Source organism: Lynx canadensis, chromosome D2 (assembly GCF_007474595.2).
Source record: "Lynx canadensis isolate LIC74 chromosome D2, mLynCan4.pri.v2, whole genome shotgun sequence".
Taxonomy (NCBI): Eukaryota; Metazoa; Chordata; class Mammalia; order Carnivora; family Felidae; genus Lynx; species Lynx canadensis.
This window is the reverse complement of record NC_044313.2, coordinates 80,420,263-80,442,291: the sequence shown is the minus strand read 5'-3', so window position 1 is coordinate 80,442,291 and position 22,029 is coordinate 80,420,263. Positions and strand designations below refer to the sequence as shown.

At 48.7% G+C, this 22,029-nt stretch overlaps 2 protein-coding genes across 12 annotated transcripts in view; both read right to left on the bottom strand.

The window, feature by feature from the left end:
• Window positions 1-10,489, bottom strand: part of ASAH2 (N-acylsphingosine amidohydrolase 2) — a 101,170-nt gene extending 90,681 nt beyond the window's left edge. The window contains exons 1-2 of one of the 2 annotated variants that reach the window (XM_030335448.1): window positions 9,863-10,489; window positions 9,498-9,591 (exon numbers count right to left, since the gene is read on the bottom strand). The gene's annotated coding sequence lies outside the window, so the exon portion shown is untranslated. Of the gene's footprint in view, window positions 1-9,497 lie in introns of both variants that reach the window. The other variant, XM_030335450.1, reaches the window with a different exon arrangement.
• A 201-nt stretch (window positions 10,490-10,690) lies between these two features.
• SGMS1 (sphingomyelin synthase 1) overlaps window positions 10,691-22,029 on the bottom strand; it is a 287,672-nt gene continuing 276,333 nt past the window's right edge. For all 10 annotated transcript variants that reach the window (XM_032595243.1, XM_032595241.1, XM_032595244.1 and 7 more), the window contains 3 exons: window positions 15,996-16,149; window positions 12,995-13,161; window positions 10,691-12,315 (listed from right to left, as the gene is read on the bottom strand). In XM_032595243.1, coding sequence (XP_032451134.1) covers window positions 12,136-12,315; window positions 12,995-13,161; window positions 15,996-16,149 — 501 coding nt within the window. In that variant the 3' untranslated portion in view covers window positions 10,691-12,135. The remainder of the gene's footprint in view (window positions 12,316-12,994; window positions 13,162-15,995; window positions 16,150-22,029) is intronic.

Genomic DNA, 22,029 nt, shown 5'->3' with positions numbered 1-22,029 from the left:
AGGGTTGGAAATCAAAGAGGGAGGCTAAAGTCATGTAAAAAAAAATTTTAAGTGCTTTATTTATTTTTGAGAGAGAGAGAGAGAGGGAGAGAGCGAGCGGGGGAGCGGCAGAGAGAAAGGGAGACACAGAATCCGAGGCAGGCTCCAGGCTCCAGGCTCCGAGCTGTCAGCACAGAGCCCGACGCGGAGCTCGAACTCATGAACACGAAGATCATGACCTGAGGAGAAGCTGGAAGATCAACCGACTGAGCCATCCAGGCGCCCCAGAGGCCAAAGCCATTTTTAAAGGGACTCATTGAAAGAAAAATGCTAATTAATTAAATAATAGTACAAATGAGGGAAAGCCATGCCAACCATGGCCTGATGGATGGACTTCAAAAATACTGGTATACAGTTTAATACCCAATTAATCTAAATATCTTTATTTTTTTATGCTTTTATTTGTTTATTTATTTTGAGACAGCGAGAAAGCGGCAGAATCCCCAGGAGGGTCCGCACGGTCAGCGCAGAGCCCGTCGTGGGGCTCGAACTCACCAACCGTGAGATCATGACCTGAGCTGAAAGCAAGAGTCCGACGCTTAAGGGACGGAGCCACCCAGGCGCCCCTCAAGTACCTTTCAAGAGAAGAAGAGCCTGGGCCATTGACTCTCTTCTGACGCGTCCAAATTTTTACTCATCTACACTTTGCTAAATGACTTCCAGCATCCCATGACCCCCACTACCTTTTCATTTCCACGTGGGGTCCGACTGGGGCCGTGCGTCCTGTGCCAAAAACCAGAAACAGCAGCAGTAGCTTATTCTCCTCCTGTGTTCGGATGCACTGTCCGAAGTTTGCTCTCATTGCCGTGCTCACAATTAGACTGGTTTCGAGATGACAGTGCGCCCCCCGCACAGGCCACTTGCTGCCTTCATCCCGACGGGGGGCCGCGGGCCTGGAACCCAGAGTGGGGGGCGGGGGGGGGGGCGCATCTGGGTCTGCGGGGCTCCTGCGACACCGCTGACCTTCGGTGACCTTCGGTGCTTCGGCTGACAGGGCTGGGGGGGAAGCGACCCTTCCTGCTCAGGGCGGAAACCGGGAAGGCCTTATCCCGTGCCCCCCGGAACTCGAGCCCCCTTCCTGCCTGCAAGCCCTTCCCCTTCCGGCCCCAAAACAGCCCCAGCGCGTAGCTGCCGTTACTCTGATTCACTCACAACATCCGCAGCAGGCGCAAGTAGCCCCACGTCCGGAGTGACGCAGCTGGTCTCCTGGCCTCTCGCGTTTCAGCCGGCCCAGCGGAGGCCGGGGGCCGCTCTATTCCGTGGGGCTCCCCCAGCGCCCCACCGTGCCCCCAGGACGCTCGGAGGGAGACTCGGTGATGACTTTTAGCTAAAGCGACGGCTTCCCCTTGCAGGATGACGAATGCAAGCCACGTGGCGTTGGGAGGGAGACTATAGAGGAGAAATCCACGCGGCCGGAGTGGTGCCGGAGGAGGTGTGGGGTCGAGACAGCCCCGGGAGAGGACAGTAGGGCCTCTAATGGGGGAGTCTGCCTTCACTGTTGCGGGGGCATCCCTTAAGTGTTCGGTGGGATGCCCCGGTGACTCCGCGGGGCCGCCACTTGTCTTGGCACTTGTAAGTTTCATCATGCCCGATGTGGCCCATCTCCCGGGGCCGCCCTGGCGCGGGCCATGCTGCTTCTCCAGCCGGAGGCCCGCGACGCGGATGTGTACGGTTTGCGAAGATGATTCTGTATGCACTTTTCTGTACCTATGTCATCCTTCGGTAGAGTTTATAAAAAGATCTTTACTCCCTAAATTTTTCTAAAAGAACCTCTGATTCGGACGGACTTTAATAATAAGGAACCCTATGAACTCACAGAAGGAAAAAAATTTCCTAGGAGCAAGTCTGGTCATTTTGCTGTTGTTCCCTTCTATTACTTATTTATTTTTTAAAGTTTTTTTTTTTTTTTTTTTGGAATGTATTGATTTGTATTTAAAAGAAACTGTTGACAAAGATTCACCGGAAAGAATCTGAAGAGGTGGGAAAACACAGCTAATACTGCTGAAACACTAAAATAATTCAAGGACATGTGGCTTATAGGTTTGGTCCTTGTAAAATTAAATTTTTTTTTAATGTTTATTTACTTTTGGGAGAGACAGAGATGGAGAGAGAGGCAGAAAGAGAGGGAGACGCAGAATCTGAAGCGGGCTCCAGGCTCTGAGCTGTCAGCACAGAGCCTGACACAGGGCTCGAACCCACAAACCGTGAGATCATGACCTGAGCCAAAGTCGGGTGCTCAACCGACTGAGCCACCCAGGCGCCCCCATTTCTTAGAAAATTCAACATACATCTACTTTCTGACCCAGCAATCCCACACCTGGGTAGTATTTACCTACGAGAGATGAAAACATACAGACCTAAATACATGCACACACGCAAGGGAAACGTATACAAGAATATTGTAAGCTGCTTTATTCATAATAGGCACAACTTTGAAACTGTCCAGGTATCAATCCAGAGGGGAGTGGAGAAACACGCCGCTGTCCATTTATTCAGTGGAATACTTGTCACTGATAAAAAGGAAGGGATTATCCACATGCACGGCAACACGGATGACTGCAAACATATTACACAGAATGAAGTGCACAGATGCAAAGAGTACACACATACACGGTGGGGCGAGGTGTGTGGTGGAAAATCAGGGTAGGTACGGTAGGTGTTTGCCTCTGGGAGTCATGGTAGGGTGGGGGGCTGGCCAAGATTGACGGGGAAGAGGCAGGAAGGCCACAGTAATCGTCTCTGTCACGATAGGTGTTTGCATAACATAGGTGCATGCATTTGTCAAAACAGCAAATACACACTTAAGATTTACGTATTTCTTCGCCTATACATTTTACCACCACCACAACAACAAACAAAACCTGGGAACAAATTTTGAATTTTAGTGAAGCGAACACGGACGCTGAAGTATTTAGGGAGACGTGTCTGCAATTTACTTTGAAATGCATTCAGAAAATCAGGGTAATGGATAAGACCCATAGAGAGACAGGCAAATGGATTGATAGGTGATACAGCAAGTTGAGAAAATAACGGTTGAAGCCAGCCGGTGCCTACCTGGGTTTCTCACTGTGGGATTCTTACGAAGTTAGCGTAGACTTAAAAACTTTCCATAATAAAATGTTTGTTACGGCTTGAAATACGCTGATGGGAATGCTGAATTTGCATACGTGTGTGTTTGTGTGAGGGTGACCCCCGAGATCTCACTTGCCACCCCGAGCGAGGGAACGACAGTTTGGGAAACAGAAGAGTCTGTGTTCTGTGGACCCGAGGCTCACCTGCCCTCCAGGCCCCGCCCCCAGCGGCTCTGGTCCCGCTAGAGCTTTTCCTGCCTTCCTGGGCAGACTGGGCAGAGGGAGTGAGAAACCAGCGGGTCTCTCCAGTGAGCCCGCCTGCCTTTCCTGCTCTGACCTCCTTGAGCGGTAGGGAGATGGCCAGCAATTCCTCCTCATTTTTTGTCAGATGAAAAAGAGCTGGACCGGGGAGGCCCTCTTCATTCCCAAGAAGGAAATGGATTTCCCAGGGCCTGCGCAAATCCGCTGTGTTGGCTGATTTTAATTGGTGATTAGACCCTGAACGTCCCAAGCCAGTTTTGACGGCCCGGATCCACAGGAAGCCAATTTGTCACAGCTCTCCAAGCGCGGCATGTGTGAAAGTGACATTTCAGATCCCTTCCCATCTAATTTTGGTGACTTTTGTTTGAATTCACACTTGGTGAATGTTAATAGTATGTGGGGGTTATGTGTGCTGAATACATTGACATTTTCCCTCCCGAAGGAAGTACCGTATTGCCATCTCTCCGCCGCCACCCCCCCCCCCCCCCCCCCCGCCGCCCTTTCTTGCTGGTACCGAGGATTGTGCAAAAACAGGGAACAGGGCCTTCCGGCCGCGTTCCCTGCTTCGATCCCTCTGCTCAGGAACCCGGAGCCCCAGGGGAAACCTCAGCAGCAGCCATTGGGCCCCAGGGTTTGGAGAGGCCAGGGCGAGCTGCAGGGCAGAGATCAAGCCCTGGGGTCATCTGGTGTCCGCTGGTGGGCACAGGAATGTGCTCCCACGTCCGGGGCTGGCGACACTTCCCGGGCAGACGTGTGCACAGCTCCTCTTCAAGCTTTGCTTTATGTGCTCGCCCCCGGAGCCTGCGGAGAAGCCCAGCCAGCATACGCCTGCAGATCCGTCCGGCCGCCTCTGGTGCGCACAGAGCCTGCGGGGCTCGCTGAAGCGGCTGTGACGCTCCTGCTGCGTCAAGGAAGCTTCTGCTGCAAACACAGCATTCTCAGCTCTTACCCCTGCCGGGGGCCACCGTCACAGCCCAACGCAGCCAGGGGTCAGAAGGCTCCCGTGACCCCGGGGACTAGCAACGAACACGCTTTTCGTAAGCCTGGCAACGACTGGATTGTGGCCTCTTGAAACCCAAAGCCGATGACTTCAGAGAAGCCTTCCAAACAAACGTTTATTTTCACAGATCACGCTTTTTCCCCAAGTGAGGTACCCGCCCCCCCCCCCGAAACATCCTAAAATATCGAGGAGCATTGCTACGCGTCCCCCGTGGAAAACCCGATTCCGTGCACAAGCTCTTTATTAAAAAGACAGAGCACGAAAGACAGAGTGCTTTGGCTGAAACCCCCTTTCCGCTTCTCCCGTGCTGATAACTACTAGCAGGAAGCAATTAAAACCATCCCAGTTCCTCCAAGTGATAACACAGAGCTGGCCAGGGGAGCAGATCCCAAGCACCAGTAAATCATGGAGATACACGTTTCTGTTTCATGGTGACCCTCGCTCCTCATCCGAGATAACTGTGTCCTGCTCTGTCAGAGTCGGCCTGTAACCCAGTCACCACTGTGCACACGCATCAGATGCTCAGGACGGTCCAGCAAGACCCAAGACATACATGGCTTCTGTCTACTGATAATGAACCCAGAAGTCCCGATAAAGGCTGAGTCTACGTTCGGTTCAGTATGTCGTCCAGCTCTCTCCCTGGCTGGGGCCGGTCTTTCCATTGACTGGGACTTCTTCCTTGGCTCCCAGGGGCCCCATTTCCATCTCTCTCTCTCATTTCCCTCTCTATAATGCCAGGGGTTGTTTACTGAGCACAGAACTGGTACGTGTGCCTCATCATTGCCCCACATTACACCACGACACACGTAACCTGTAGTGCTGGCCTAAATGATTCACGTTCTTTCAGGAGCTGCCCTTGGTTTGTGTTTGAACATGACACACTGCATCTCCCAAGCACGACCGCATTTTAGACTCCAACTCTTGAGAGAGGAGTCGGACAAAGCCCTTGGTGTGAAATAAAAGTAAGGACGATATTCTGGTTGAGGTTCTTGGTACAATATGGACTGGGACAGCTACAAGAATACCACTTTCTGTATTTCCTACTCACGCTGAAAAAGGCTTTGAGTAACCAAGTTAAACTAATTTGGAACTTATCTTGGTCCAAGCCAGAGAGAGAGAGAGAGAAGAAACTGACCAGCCCAACAGAACATACTGTAAACACTTGGACATAAATGGACCAAGCATTCTGGACTGTTGGCGCCCGACATTTTCTCTTAATGTTCTGAGGTTCCTCATAAGCAGCCATATTTGTTACTAACCAACGTCCTTGGCAGTTGTTTCCCAGGGACCAGCCCGGGATATGCCACAACTGTCAGACAACTAACAACTAGAGCAGTCTAAGGAAAGAAAGAGAGGGAGAGTCATTCAGGCTACTCTGGAGTTTGGGCTTTGCTCTAGCGCCCGGCTGCATCCTAGGTCATCTGTGGGAGGGCACATCAAAGGCTCTGGCGGGTAAGCTCACATTTAAGCCACCTGCACGTATGCCCTCCGTTCCCCAGTCCAGCGTTAATTATCTTCACGTTCTTCTGGACAGCTCACGTGCGCAGAGTTGGAAGTCATGACAGTGGACTCTACCAACCGTTTTAGTTTTAGTTCATTTGTTGTTAGGACACAGATTTGTATGTCCAGACATTAAGGGCACTCTAGAGATAACGGCTTAGTCACTAACTCCCAAATTTATCTGACTACAAAAGCTGGGTCACCGAGGGCTTCTGGTTTCATGTTCGAGATGGAAAAAGCTTGGGAGTCTGGTCACCATTCCTATCCTTACAACTAGAAAAGGCTGGACAAACTGAAAAACAACTTTTCTTGGAGCCATCACAGGATTGGGGTCAATGGGTCCAACCACCATGCCCGAACCTGGAGAGACAGGTGTATCCAGAGTCACAGGTGAGATCTGCTTACATGGAGTGGAAGCCGCTGAAGCCATAAATTAGAAGGAACACTTACATGGAAACTCAGGTGAACTGCTGGTAGGGGGAGGGAGAGGGGTCAACAATCCACATATACATTTTGATTCCCCCAAAACTTATCGACTAACAGCCAACTGGTGACCAGAAGCCTCATCACTAACACAAACAATTGATTAACACGTACTTTGTATTCTATATACTGCATTCCTAGAATAAAGCTGGAGAAGGGCCCCTGGGAGTGAGCTCAGTCAGTTGGCCATCTGACCCTTGGTTTCAGCTCACGTCATGATCTTACAGTTTGTGAGTCTGAGTCCCGCATCGGGCTCTGCGTTGGCAGTGCAGAGCCTGCTTGGGATTCTCTCCCTCTACCTCTCTCTCTCTCTCTCTCTCAAAATAAATAAACTTAAAAAAAAATGAAGCTAGAAAAAATAAAATATTAAGAAAATCAGAAAATACGTTTACAGTACTGTATTTACTGAAAAAAAAATCCATGTGTAAGTGGACCTGCTTAGCTCAAACCTGTGTGGTTCAAAGGTTAACCGTACTTTAAATGTGAAAGGTCTAAATACATCAATAAAAAGACAAGAGATCGTCAGAATAGGTGAAAAACAAGATGCTGTTTTTCTGTTTATATATTCTGTCTATAAGAAACCTACTTTAAATATAAAGATCCAGACAAGGGAAACAAAAGCAAAAACGAACTACTGGGACCTCATCAAAATAAAAAGCTTCTGCACAGCGAAGGAAACAACCAGCAAAACTAAAACGCAACCGACAGAATGGGAGAAGAGATTTGCAAACAACATATCAGATAAAGGGTTAGTATCCAAAACCTACAAAGAACTTATCAAACTCAACACCCAAAAAACAAATAACCCCGTGAAGACATGGGCAAAAGATATGAATAGACACTTCTCCAAAGAAGACATCCAGATGGCCAACCGACACATGAAAAAATGCTCCACATCACTCATCATCAGGGAAATACAAATCAAAACTACAATGAGATACCACCTGGCACCTGTCAGAATGGCTCACATTAACAACTCAGGCAACAACGGATGTTGGCGAGGATGCGGAGAGAGAGGATCTCTTTTGCATTGTTGGTGGGAACGCAAGCTGGTGCAACCACTCTGGAAAACAGTATGGAGGTTCCTCAGAAAACTAAAAATACAACTACCCTACAACCCAGCAAATGCACAACTAGGCATTTCTCCACGGGATACAGGTGCACTGTTTCGAAGGGACACACGCGCCCCATGTTTACAGCAGCACTATCGACAATAGGCAAAGTACGGAAAGGGCCCAAATGTCCATCAATGGATGAAACGATAAAGAAACTATGGTATATATATATATATATATATATATATATATATATATATATATATATATATAATGGAGTATTACTCGGCACCAAAAAGAATGAAATCTTGCCATGTGCAACTACGTGGATGGAACTGGAGGGTATTACGCTAAGTGAAATTAGTCAGAGAAAGACAAAAATCCTATGACTTCACTCATACGAGGACTTTAAGAGACAAAACAGATGAACATAAGGGAAGGGAAGCAAAAATACTATAAAAACAGGGAGGGGGAGAAAACAGAAGAGACTCTTAAATACGGAGAACAAACTGAGGGTTACGGGAGGGCTTGTAGGAGGGGGGATGGGCTAAATGGGGAAGGGGCGCTAAGGAATCTCCTCCTAAAATCATTGTTGCACTATATGCTAATTTGGATGTAAATTTAAAAAAATTTAAAAATTAAAAAAAAAAGATCCAGACAGGTTAAAAATAAAGGGGTGGAGAAAGATATATACCATACTAACACTAATCAGAAGAAAGCTGAAGTTGTTATTTTAACTTCGGACAAAGCACGCTTCACAACAAGAATATCCTCAGGAATAGAGAGATGACATAATGATAAAGGGGTCAAATCTCCAAGAAGACATAGCAATTTTAACGTCTATGTGCCCAACAAGAGACCGTCAAAACACACGTGGCTCTAGGCCACCGTAGGGCTGGGAGAAAACTCTGGGCCGGCCCCCCCCAGGGAGCCAGAACCTTCCCTATCCTCACGTGGAATGCCATTCCCGCCCCGGAAGCCGCACCCTACACATCCTTCAACACAGGAACCTGGACGCTGGAGGCTGTACAGCCTCTGAATTGGGACTCCCTGCTTTTGTTTATTTTTGAGAGAGAGAGAGAGAGAGAGCACAAGTGGGGAAGGGCAGTGAAGCGGGCTCCGGGCTCCGAGCTGTCAGCACAGAGCTTGACGCGGGGCTCGAGCCCACGAACCGTGAGATCACGACCTGAGCTGAAGTCGGACGCTCAACCGACCGAGCCACCCAGGCGCCCTCCCCTCCCCTTTTTTTTTAGCTAGGAGAAACGTGGAGTCTGCCCATCTCATTGATCTGTCTTCAAATCTTTAACAAACCTGCCCCCAAGAATCCTCGAGAGACTCTCCAATCTTTGCACCCACCGACCACGGTGTGCTGACGGCGAACGGATCCTCTGGATAAGCACTATTCCTGCGGACCAGGTGTTACACGTCGGATGCTGTGATTCACACGTCACAAATCCTCAAGGGCATTTCTAAATCTGCTCAGTCACTAGATGCTGGATGACACCAGGGCCATGCCAGCCCTCACAAACTCGAAGGGCTCCTCACACTTGCAGCACGCGTTAACTCGCGTGATAAACCCACACTCCGTGTCTTCGCCAATAGTAAGCCGGGCGATGCCCCAATCCTGTTCCTCCCTTGTCCAGCTTCGGGCAACGTCCCCTCACTCGGCCTGTGTCTCGAGGACCATGCCCACCTCTGACCTCTAAGAGCCGGAGTCTGGACCCAGCAGGACTCGCTTAATTTTCTTGTAACCTGAACCAGAAGACACGTAAGAACCCTAAGGCGCCGACAGGCACAATTTCAAGTCTGGGTTTGTTCAGAGTAAGTTTCCGGACCAAAGGGAGAGAAAAATAAAGGACATCAGTAACACGGGCCCCAGGTCGCACATTCTACTTCCCGAAGGTTACCTCAACACCTGGTTGACTTTTTGTACAACGGCAGTCAAATTAAAGCAAGGAGGTATTCTCGTTTTATGTGATGTTTATAAAGTTTTTGAGATCTTTATCACGTCGATCAATTTAGGTATTTGCTGGGGAGACAAATGAAACATTTAGCAATTAGGAAACTGGCAAAATTAGTCTCTCATACCTCATGATGTGGATTTCCTGGCACTCAGTTCGTACGAAGAGCCATTCTACTTGGCCTTACCGCCACGGGCACCGATGTCTCCCACCGCTGACTCCTGCGGAAGAATTTACAAACACTCACAGCATTTGGGGGCGTGCAGGGTGGTGAGGAGGGGTGGAGACCTGCACTCCAATCAGAGTTTCACCACTTACCGGCTGCATGACCTTGGGAGGTTTATTCAACTTCTCTGAGTCGCCTCCCACAAGATGGGGTAATCATTAACCCTGTGGCTGTGTGGCCATTAACAAGATAGCGCGTGTAAAGAATGCCCAGCTCATACGAGAGCCAAGTAAAGAAGCTACTGTCCTTAGGAGGTACTGTCTTACCAAATGAAAGGACAGAAAAGCACATGTCCTCATTCAGGCAGACCCCACCAAGTGTACTGCAATTCTGCACGACACAAGGTTTCTCTATCCTTCCTGGGATCTTCAGACCCGGGAGCCACACGGTATGTCCATTCACGAACCGGTGCCGTCGGGCATGAAGAGAAATTAGTGAATGAATTTCTTAGTACCTATGTAGTACGCAAACCTGTAATAATCTTTTTTTTTTTTTTTTTTTTTTAATAAAACTGCTTTGACTTAGGAAAAAAGATCCAATGTTTAGCACGTGCCAGTGACGCGTTTTCATTACTCAAGGTGCTTTCCCTTTCAATTCGCAACACTCGCCCAAGAGTCCAAGCGCGGGAGAGGCTGTGCTAGAAACCCACCCCAGGATTCTGGTCCTCCGAGTGAGACACACGGCCGGAGCCCCAGGCGGGACACCATCCCAGTTTTACATCTGTAGCAAGGTGGTCTGTCTGCATTTTGAAATGAACTTACCTGTGTGATTCTTTTGGTGTACTTTTGAAAAAAAACAAAAAAACAAAAAAAAAAACCCCACTCACACATTTTAGGAAATCTCAAGGGGAAAGAAACATGATCGCCGCAGGCCCTGTCTCAAACTCCGGGAAGACATCCCACAACTCAGGTTTTTACCCTGCTTTAATGACTTCGTTTACGACCTCTGGGAAGGATGTGAACACATCAGGAGTAACAGCCATTTATGTTTTAAGTATCAGGTTTTATTAAAAAGTGCATTTTGATTAATTTATGGTCTAGGTAAGCTGTTAAGATATCAGTATACTCTCTGGAATAATAATAACTTTACAAATATTTAAAACAAACAAAATTTTAAAAGCCTTTTTATTTCCTTCACCATTATTGTTTTACAATACAAATATCACCTTGTGAATACACAGGAAAAAAAAAACCCTACGGAGATAATTCTGCTGCACGTAAAATACAGAATGGATATATATACTTCTTCATTCTTAAAAAAACTATTTGTTCTCCACATTGGCAAGTATGGAATAGAATACTTCCCCAAACATACTTCTGTTAGGAGTAAAACTTAGAGATACATGCAGTTTCTGCACAAATATATTTTAAAGAAATAGATCTCTGTTTTGTTGTTCACCAACAAAATTGTCATCAGAGTATGGATAACTAATTTATAGCTTTCAAGTTTTAGTTAAGTGATCATTTTCAAAACTCTCTTTTAAAAACAAAGTATTCATGGCTGTTTTCACTGTATAGTTAAAATCGAACCACCAAATAGATGATAAAATAATTTAAGTGGTACATGTCATTGCCACCTGCTCACAATATGGGAACAGGGCTCTGATTTTCTAATTAACTCCCCCATTCGTTAATTCATAGCAATTTAAAAACCATAAGCAGTCTTCAGATTTAATTTAGCTATAAATGCAAAATTTAGTAGTGTATACATACATTTATATTTTCATGGAATATTTTATTTTAAATAAAAACATTTAAGATTGCCTACTGACCATACAATCAAGACAAGAAAGGCACTAGAAACATAGACAAATTTCTCTCCCAAGAAGCATTTTTTTTTAATTTTAACTCTCTTCTCTCTGACACGTAAAAATCTTGAAATTTGGTTTTCATAACATCATTTTGAAAAATAAAGTTAGGAAATACTTAGAAAATCACTTTATAACAGAATCTTTTTTTTTTTTTTTTTGCACTTTTTGACACACTCTCGCTGCTTTTTACAAAACCCAAAGTTACCACACCTTTCTGTGTCTGTCATTTTTTATTTGAATAGCGGTGCAACAGGTAGAAAGATTTCAGAATCGAACCCCGTTCAGGTACTTAGAAACCTTCATAGAGACATTTGCTAGAAAATGGCTTACAGCCCAATCTTTGGGGCAAGAGATATGAAAAGTATGTTTTCCCAAGAAAATAATACGCTTTATTTTCCAGATGTGACTGGAAAGACCAGAACTGATGATAGAAAAGCTTACATTTATGCTGTTGCATCGTATACAAAGGAACGTGGTGATGCAGCTTATGCGGAACCCCGGACTCACGAACAGGAAATGTGTGCAGTGCATGATAGGTTACGTTTTCTTTATTGTTGTCCCACGCAGGTCCTTTGGAGAGAAAAAAAGATCACAGTGCTGACCAGGTAACTCAATAGGTTAAGTCAAGGAAACGGCTGAAAGATAACGGGATCGTCTGTTTATGGCGTCTGCTCTCACTGGAGTTCTCAGCACTTGGAAAGGGTCCTCGTCCCCCACTTGGTGCGGCCGTTATGTGTCGTTCACCAAGCGGCTGTATTTCACCTGCCTCCCGAGGTGGACCACCGGCCAGGGGAAGGGCCAGTGGTAAGATCGAGGTACGATTCCTTGGACATTCTTTTCAAAGTACTGAAATGGCCTATACCACCACACCCTAGCCAGGAGGTTCATCTGGGAAGCTTCTTTGAGCACCTATGACGACAAAGACAGGAAACCAGGTCAGGGAGAGCAATTCATGGGCCCCCAAACGAACATATGTACTTTTCTAACGATCTTCCACTTTAAGTGGATGTATTTTCCTAATTACAATTCACAAAGGACCCCGGAACGGCCCTGTGTCCACCCACGTACCCCAGTTTCACACGCACGCCCCCACTCTGCACTCGTGTGCTAACCAGGCCACCCCCTAGCAGGAGAACAAAGAACTCCAACTCCGGGAGCGCACGGAGAACGCGTGGCTTCCTCGATCTCTTGTCCGTAAGTGCGCGCGCCCCAGTTAGTGTCTCCGTTACTCTTCTGCGATGGAAGTTAAGTGTTCGGCTGCTCAGGGGTCCAGGCCAGGAGAAGAGGGGAGGGGTGCCAATCAAACAGCAGGGGGGCCCAGCCTGGAAGGCATTTGTCAGGGACGGGGGACGGTGATACCTGTTCTAGAAGGATGCAATCTCTGCGTCACTGTACTAACACATTTCTTGCTCATTTTTTGTTGCGAAGTGGCTCAGCATCACGAAGGACAACGCAATCCCAGTTGCCTAGCCCCCCTGGAGAGAGGCCTAAGACATCCGTGGGTTCTCTGCACGTCCCCCCGCCCCCATGCCAGCACCGCCAGGCCAGGCGTTGAGAGAAGCTGTAGTCAGACAAGGGGAAAACTCACTTGCTGATTGGCCATAGTGTGGTACCACCAGAAGAGTCTTGTGGTGATGTAATACGCCACCACCACGTCCACAGTGTAGTGGTCATGCGCTAAGAGAATACAGAAGATCCCAACCACGCTGAGGAGCCAGCAAATCCAGTGGTACCACCACAGTCGTCGAGGGGAATCTGAAAAGAGGAGCGATTCACACCGTTACTCTGATCTTTCCGTCTGAAAACAGATCGTTTGGGCTGCAAATTTAAGGGTCTTAGCTTATATGCAGTCAAGGTTAGAACGCAAGCAGCTTGGGGCGTCTGGGGCGCTCTGTCGGTGAAGCGTCCGACTTCGGCTCAGGCCACAATCTCGCGGTCTGTGAGTTCGAGCCCCGCGTCGGGCTCTGTGCTGACAGCTCGGAGCCTGGAGCCCGCTTCGGATCCTGTGTCTCCCTCGCTCTCTGCCCCTCCCCCGCTTGCGTGCTATCTCTGTCTCTCAAAAACAAATAAGTGTTAAAAAAAAAAAGAATGGAAGCAGCTTATCTTATGAAGTGACTTTATTAGCAATTGTAATTTATACTTGGCTACTGCTTGATTCACATATAAAGGCAGTTGAGAAGGACAACTGAGAGGATCATGCGTCGTGTTCCGTTAAAAAAAAAAAAAAAGCCTGTCCTCTGACATTTAATTCAACTTACTTATAAATAATTTGGGGTTAATGCTCCAAACAAAAATCAGTACTTTTTGGTCTATAGATCCTTACACACGGACTAGGCAATTAGAATTGATATAACTGTCCTACTTGCTTCCCAAGCTTTGTGACTAAACACTGACCTGAAACTCTGTAAGAGTCTCAGATTCCATTTCTCAAACAGAAATAAGAAAGAATCCAAATGCCTGGGAATTTTGGTGCAAGTGCATTCACAGGCAGGGTAGTGTCAGGTCAATACCTGTCCGTACCTTGATTTGGAAGCTCCCACCCGAGGGGAGCACCATAATCTCTATTTGTCCAGGCCTTCCCACTTTGCACTCTCAAAGAATGGGCTGAAGAGGGTCTGACATTTTACGCAAAAATGTCACTTGAATGTGATCCGTCCTCCCTACCCAGGGGGAGAGACGTTAGACTTTCACTGGCTTCTCACAGCATACAAGTACTCCTCATTTGGGGGCGCCTGGGTGGCTCAGTCGGTTGAGCGTCCGACTTCGGCTCAGGTCATGATCTCACGGTTCGTGAGTTTGAGCCCTGCATCACGCTCTGTGCTGACAGCTCAGAGCCTGGAGCCTGCTTCGGATTCTGTGTCTCCCTCTCTCTCTGCCCCTCCTCCACTCACACTCTGTCTCTCTCTGCCTCTCAAAAATAAAGACAATGAAAAAAAATTAAAAAAAAAAAAAAGAACTAGTCATTCGTTTAACCAGTATTTATTGAACATCTACTATGTGCCTGGGACAGGAAATGCTCTGGGTATAGAGATCAACGAACAAAACAGGCAAAGAGCCTGCCTTTGTTGGGGGAGATCCCTTCCTGGGACAGAGGAGACACAGTAAAAAATAATTATAATAAAGAAGATTTTACACTGTGTTAGAAGGTGTTAAATGCTATGAAAAAATAAAGTTGAACAGGAGAAGCAGGATCAGAAACCGAGAAGGGGAAGGGGAAGGGAGGTTTGCGACTTTAAATGGAGTGGTCAGGGCAGGGGTGGGGGGCACCGTACCCCACCCCCAGGAAAATCTGCATTGATACACCCTACAGCTACCATTCATTCTTCATGCACGTGTTACAGTGCGGACATGACACCCGTTTTAATTTCTACAACCTGTCCCTCGGCCATAGAGCGGCTACCAGTGTCTCGCTCTAAAGACGAGGAAGCTAAGACTCAGAGAGGTTAAGGTCTTTCCCCGTCACAGAGGTGGGGATGGCACCAGGACTCAAAGTCAGAGGTTGTGAGCCGCGTCCTCCAAGTTTCCCGACGTGGCCGTGCTTCCTTTGAGGATAAGACTTCACTGCCTTTACAGTACAACCAGCAGGGAGTGCTCCCCAGGCTGTGACAACCCCCTCCGTTCCCCCCCCCACCGGCAAAAGGGCCAAACAGACAGAAAGTGTTAGAATTCACTCAGAAGGTGCCCCACGCGCACCCCCCAGGCCCCTCCGGACCGCAGGAGAAAGAGAGCCTCATGTCTCACAAACATAATCTGAGAGAAAAAAGGGGGCAAGAGACCATATATAACGTCATACCACATGTTAATTTTAGAAACCACAAAGCCGTCATCGGCAAGACTCAAGACATGCATGGAAATGACACAGGAACATGGGAAGCAAGGCATGAACAGCCTTAATCATATGTTAGCGCTGTATGTGCTTCACAAAGGGTTATCTGAAACATACGGTGAATGCCAGAATCTGTTAAATCTAAGCAGGGGACAGGGGTTTATTTAAATATTTTTTGTGTGTTTCGCAATAAAATATTTTAAGTACATTTAAAAATGTATTTTAGGTAGTTGTTTGTAAGTTTCTGTGTTTTGAGAGACAGTGAGCGAGCAGGGGAGGGGCAGAGAGAGCGGGAGAGGGAGAATCCCAAGCACTGTCAGCGCAGAGCCTGATGCTGGGCTCGAACCCACGAACCGGGAGGTCATGACCTGAGCCGAAATCAGGAGACGGATGCTTCACCGACTGAGCCCCCCAGGCGGCCCTTACGTACATTTTAAAGGAGACTCCCTTTTGGCGCCTGCATCACTTAGTGTCCCTGAGCCCCCGGCTTCTATGAGGGCAGAGACCTCGCTGACCCCCAGGCGCAGCGTAGGGCGGTGACACGCGGTCTACATCACGTGCCACCAGGCCCGGGCTCACGAGCTTTCCTCCCGGCTCCTTCCAGCAGCTGTAGCGCAGCCCGAAGGCTCTGCCGACACCAGAGGAGACGAGGCGCCCCCCCCCCCACCGGGGCAAGAGCGGTGACCCCGCCCCCCCGCCGCGCTGGGGGCCCGCGGTGTCGGGGTGCGGTGGGGACGCTGCCGGAGGGCTGTCCTCGACTTACACTCTTTGATAAATAAGTAAGTGAGCGTGAGCATGACCGTGTGGCCGCTGTACAGGTAGTCCCCGCACATGTTGTGAGAGCCGGTGATGGACAGGCCGCCACCCGCAATGAGCTTCATTATCCTCCGCACTTGTGCTTCCCAGTCTCCGAACAGCTGCGGGAGAGGAGAGACGAGAGGCGTTACCAGTCCACCCCGGAGTGCTGTGGCGCCCTCCTCCGGTCAGGGCCAGGCCCTGCGATACCCTGACTTCTGCCGCGAAACGCACACCCGGCCCTGGACGTGGCTCTCCGGCACCACCTCTGCCATTTCCCGAGACAAAAGGCATCTGTGGCTAGTCACGACCAGCCGCTTTCACCCGCACCTGAGAGCTCCTTAGGGCGGTGACCCTCGGAAGGCCCCGGAGCGTCGGGGCTTGACGCCGGGAGAGCCGACCCTGTGATCAGACGGCTGGACCACCAGGGAGGGGCGAGGGCTGGAGGTGGATGGCCAGTGACTCATCAGTCCTGCTTACAGGGGCGCCTGGCCGGCTCCATCGGTTAAGCGTCCGACTTCTGCTCAGGTCCTGACCTCGGGGTTTGTGAGTTCGAGCCCCGCCTCGGGCTCTGCGCTGACAGCTGGGAGCCTGGAGCCTGCTTCACATTCTGTGCCTCCCTCTCTCTCTGCCCCTCCCCTGCTCACGCTCTGCCTCTGTCTCTCTCTCTCTCTCTCTCTCAAGAATAAATAAAAACATTAAAAAAATCCTGCTTATTACATAACGATGCCTCCACAAAAATGCACAAGGATGGAGGTTCAGAAAGCGACCAGGCTGATGACAAAGTAGAGATGTGGGGGGCGTGGGAGCCCCGCGCCCCTTCCCAGAGACCTCGCCCAGGGCATTCCTTCCGTCCGGCTGCCCTAAGTTACATCCTCTTATAATACACCGGGTCTCTGGTAAGTTACATGTTTTCCTTAGTTTTGGGAACAACCGTTAGCAAACTAATCAAATCTGGGGGGGGGGTCACGGGAACCCCCAATTTACAGCTCAGTGGTCGGACACACAGGTGACAGCCTGCACTCATCGCTGGAGTCTGAAGGGGGAGGGGTCAGTCGGTGTGACACAGAGGTCCCTCCAGGGAGGGAGCAACAGAACTAACGCCCCCCACACGTGCTCACAGAAGCGCCTGGTGTGGGTGCTGAGGAGAGGAGGCGCACGGGAATGTTCCGGCTTTTTGAGCTTCCATCAAGACATGTAAACCCCCCATGAAGGCTGCCGTCCACGTTCACTAGAGAGGAAGCGTGTGGCCACAGCCGTTCCTTGCTTGCGCTTTCTGGAGCACGTTTCAGCAGACGCTTGCCCCATTTTTAAAATTACACTGACAGAGAAAGAGTAACTGATCGCGGTTTACGACGGAAGCCACTTGGGGGGAAATATCTGGGACAAGTCCCCGTGCTCAGCTTACAGGACAGCGGCTCTACGGACCCAGCTGATGCTGGAGACTGAGGAGGTCAAATGGGACTTCCGGCGACCAAAGTGACACAAGGGACTGACTGGATGTACCTTCAATCCACTGAAATCACGTGAGTGGAACCGTGTGCTCTTCCTTTTCAGTAAGAGCGAAACAATCTCACGGATAAATCTCCGTCTCTGATGCAAGTCTGGGCTGCACGCCGGAGTCATCAGAGGCTTAAACAACACACTCCCTGCCATTTTTCTTTGCTATGTCAAACGGTCTGTATCTTAGGTTGCCAGCACACTAGTCACTTTTAACCAGAATTAATCACCCTGACCCTTTTCAACATTTCACTGATAACATGCCAGGCTTTGGGAAACACGTGGTCTGCTACAATTTCCCTTTAAGAAAATGTATCAAGATTTCTAGTCAAGGACGGCAGGTTGGACACATGGCACAGAGGAGACAGATTTCCAAATTCAAAGGGTCACCACAAGAAAACAGACCTCTACGGCAAGACTCGGCACCACGAGATTTCAGGTACGCAGTGGGGGGTCAGCAAGAGACCCTAATGCCTCCAGAAATCAAAGACAAGCTTCATACTTGGGGTGCCTGGGTGGCTCAGTCGGTTAAGCGCCAACTTTCGCTCAGGTCATGATCTCACGGTTTGTGGGTTCGAGCCCCGCGTCGGGCTCTGTGCTGACAGCTCAGAGCCTGGAGCCTGCTTCGGATTCTGTGTCTCCCTCTCTCTCTGCCCCTCCCCTCCACTTGCACTCTGTCTCTCTCTGTCTCAAAAATAAGTAAACATTAAAATTAAAGTCATGATGTATTTATAAAAAAAAAAAAACAACCACAAGCTTCATACAAAGGATCAAGAGTCAGCTTTTTCAAAAACAATCCTGGAAGACAGAAGGCTTTGGAAAAATGCCTCCAAGTTCCGTGGGAAAATGATTTTCAACTTAGCAACCTATGCTCTTAAGCGACCCTGCAGTACAGGGTCGACTAAAGCCGTTTTCACAAGATTTCACAGTATTTACCACCTACATACTCTTCAGGGAACTAGAGAGCATACGCTTTGTAAAGCAGAAAGAGCAGGAAAAAAGAAGAGACAGGATTTGCTAGGTCGTCAGTGAAGGCAGAGCCAAGGGGCTGTGAGCCTGCACAGTGAACCATGGGCGGGGGGGTGGGTATGGGTGCAAGGGTCATCCGAGGGAAGGTGAAACCACATGGGGGTGAGTGCGCACACAGAACACTAAGAAAGCAAAAGGCAAGGCAATCGCTAACTCTTTAAGAAACAAAATGTTGTGCACAAGAGTCATTATAGGAAACGACTTGAGCTGGCTACGAAGAACATTTAGAAACTAATAGTGTGAACATGAAATGTGGAGTTAAGTCAGAACAGAAATCCAGACCCGGACAGGGAAGAGGGGACAGGAAGCAGGACCGCCCACCAGGGGTGGGTGGGGCTGGGGCACCGTGGACCCTCCCTCCAGCCTTCCCGTAGGAGGTCAATAATAAGACTTCCATCAGAAAAACAGAGAAACGGAACTGCTGTGTCCCTTACAGACCGCAGGGTGACTGACACACACACACACACACACACCTGTGAAAAGTAAAAAGCTATGAAGGTAAGCACCACCAGCTTCAGTTAAAATTGTTGAAAGCAGTTAGGAACGTGGGCTGGAGTTGGTCAGGGTTCAGGGGGACGGGTGGCTACGGTGTGTCGTGAAAGTTGTACAGAACCATTTTGTTTAAAAACATTTTTAAAATGTTTACTTATTTTTGGAAAAAGAGAGAGAGCATGAGGGCGGGACAGAGAGAAGAGGGAGACTCAGAATCCAAAGCAGGCTCCAGGCTCTGAGCTGTCAGCATAGAGCCTGACGTGGGGCTCAAACTCATGAACTGTGAGATCATGACCTGAGCTGAAGTCAGATGCTTAACTGAGCTACCCAGGTGCCCGTTTTTTTTTTTTTTTTTAAATTGCACATATGTAATAAACACGATAGAAATTTTTCAAAAGATTTAAATGGAAAGTTGGGTCCAGTTCTGCCATAACAATGCATAGTATAAAGAGGAAAATTATGGCAACAAAAGCCTGGATAGCTTTTCATTTTATTCCATTTCAGATTGTCTTTCCAAAAACTGTGTTTTTTCCACTAGAAATCCTATTCTCAGGCACCACCACCCTGTAATTTGCCCTCCCATTTTAGCACGAAAATATTTGTGGGGAACCTGTACGCGTGGGGAGGAGGGAGACATTACCAGGTAAACACAGCATCGAGAAAAAAATAGCTGAAAATTAATGCTGCATTTCTTCCAAGTGCCCTTAAAACACTTAAGCTTTCTTTTAAAAAATCTCTTTCCATGGCTGTCAAACCTCTGGGAGGGGCGGTCTCTTCAAGCTTAGTGGGAAACAGGAAAAGAAGGTGGATGGCTATGGCCACATAAAAATTTTAATTATGTTTAAAAAAAAAAAAGCAAACAAAGTAAAAGACATGTTGCGTAACAACCGGAGCAGAAACCAGCTAACATCTTTTTCACGGAAACTGACCATATGAACCAAGTAAATAACACCAACGTGGGAGACAAAATGTATCACAGGACAAAGGATATGACCAGCGGGGGGCATGGAGACTGCCCAACAAACAGATACAAACTTTGCTCCCGTATCAAGTTAGCAAAGCTGAGGGAAGCGGAAGCAGGGCTGGGGCTGGCCGGGCAGGCCCAGCGGCTGGGTGAGGGGGGGTGAGCCGAATGCACCTGCCAGCCGGGAGGGGTGGCGGGCAGACTGGGCTCTGCCACTTCGCTGGGTGATCCGAGGCGGCCGGACCAGTCTAACCCTCCACTTCCTCACCTACCACTTGGGGAGCATCGTCGTTATGACAATCGACAAAATTCTGTAAAAATCATCATCGATACTGACCGGCAATCCAAACGGCATCGCCCGGGACTCGTTTACACGGAGTCTCAGAGCCTACCGCAAAGAAATGATCCCAGACGGGAATGAACGCTTTAGGTAGAACTCTCCCACTATGATATTAGTATAAAAGGAACAGAGTGGAAACAATCTAACCAGGAATTGTGATTAAATAACTGCTTGCTTGCTACTCGAAGCCCAGGCCGGCAAGTACTGGCAACATCGGGAGTCCCTGTAAAATGATTCTCAAACCTACTGAACCACCATCTAAGGTGACTGGTTAGACTCACACCACAGTGATTCAAATGCGTTGACTTGGGCTATGACTGCGTAATAAATTATGAATGAAATCAGTTTATAATGCCTGTATAGTAAGTTTGTATCATAGACATCGTCTCTTATCGAGGAAAAAACAAAACATTTGGCCTAATCAACTGTATTTTTTTAAAAACAAGCACAGAGAACACGTAGAATGTACGAACTACACGTCAGCAGGGTTTCAATGGAAGCTGGCAGGGTTTCTCCCAGTCTCTGTCCCAAAGGGACTTCTAGAAGTCCCCGCTCCTTGGGCTAGAAAGAGAGGAATTCTCTTGGAAGTCTCCAGTTGTGGGATCTCGGCGGCCTTCGAGTGCAGGCAGGACATACGGGAAGAGACTAAAGAAGAGGAAAAGACAGGAACTCTGGTCTTCTCTCTCATGCTTACTTTAGTTTCATTCCCCAATCTGCCTGCCCCCCTCCTGCGGCATCCTCAAAAAGCTGCTGCGAACATTCTGCGGGGTGTTTCTTACTTGGGAAAGAGCATGGACTGCGCTCACCCCACTGTCGCTGGAAAAGTACCCCGCCCCCCACAACAGCAGGCTGTTGAATGTTCATTTCTGAAAGCAGAGATATTTTGGGGGACATTCACACCAATCACTTTCTCAGTAGACGCTACAAAGCTGTAGTAATTCACTCTGCGAATTATCGTCTCTTAGGGACACAGAAAAGTCAGTTTTCAGTGAAAATACAGCAATTTTCTTCAGCATCTGATGAATGGCTAAGAAGTAAACTGGCCCAAATCGCTTAAGCAATAACAAGGCACAGGAAGAAACCGCGAGCAGGAGGAGGCTGGAGAGGCTTCCTAATGACGCAGACTAATCTAGTACAGTTAGAAACCAGTGAGCCCCTGGCTATTAGAAAGCAGGCTTCCCCAAGTTTTCAGGGCTGAGTACCAGAGTGCGTGGATGACAATTTGTTCACCATCACCCGGTTCGCACATGGTCTAGCGCACTTGCCTCTTCCCTTTGCTGCATCTGAAGAGCAGGGACACTCACCCCCTACTGGCCCGAGAGGGCACACCCGGAACCGAGCTCACCAAATAACGCTGCGTCAACCAACAGCTCCAGTCTAACCCTGACGAATGGCTGCAAGGCGACGGGAGTGGAAATGCTACTGAGTATAATCCTTGCCCCTCACCGAGGCTTCGCCCTGCCGAAGCCCTGGAAAATCGGCACGGCTGGTCCCATCCGCCGGCTGCTCAGTGTTGGAGCTGGGGAGGGGATCCAAGTCCTGGGACCCCATCTGCCACTGTCCGAGGCACTGCAGGCCCCCTGCACACCGCCGGTCCCCCCAGCTTTGCATAAACCAGGACCTGGGTACACGCGGAGTAACTTTTCCTCCAGCAGCCTCCTCCTGTCCAGATGTTCA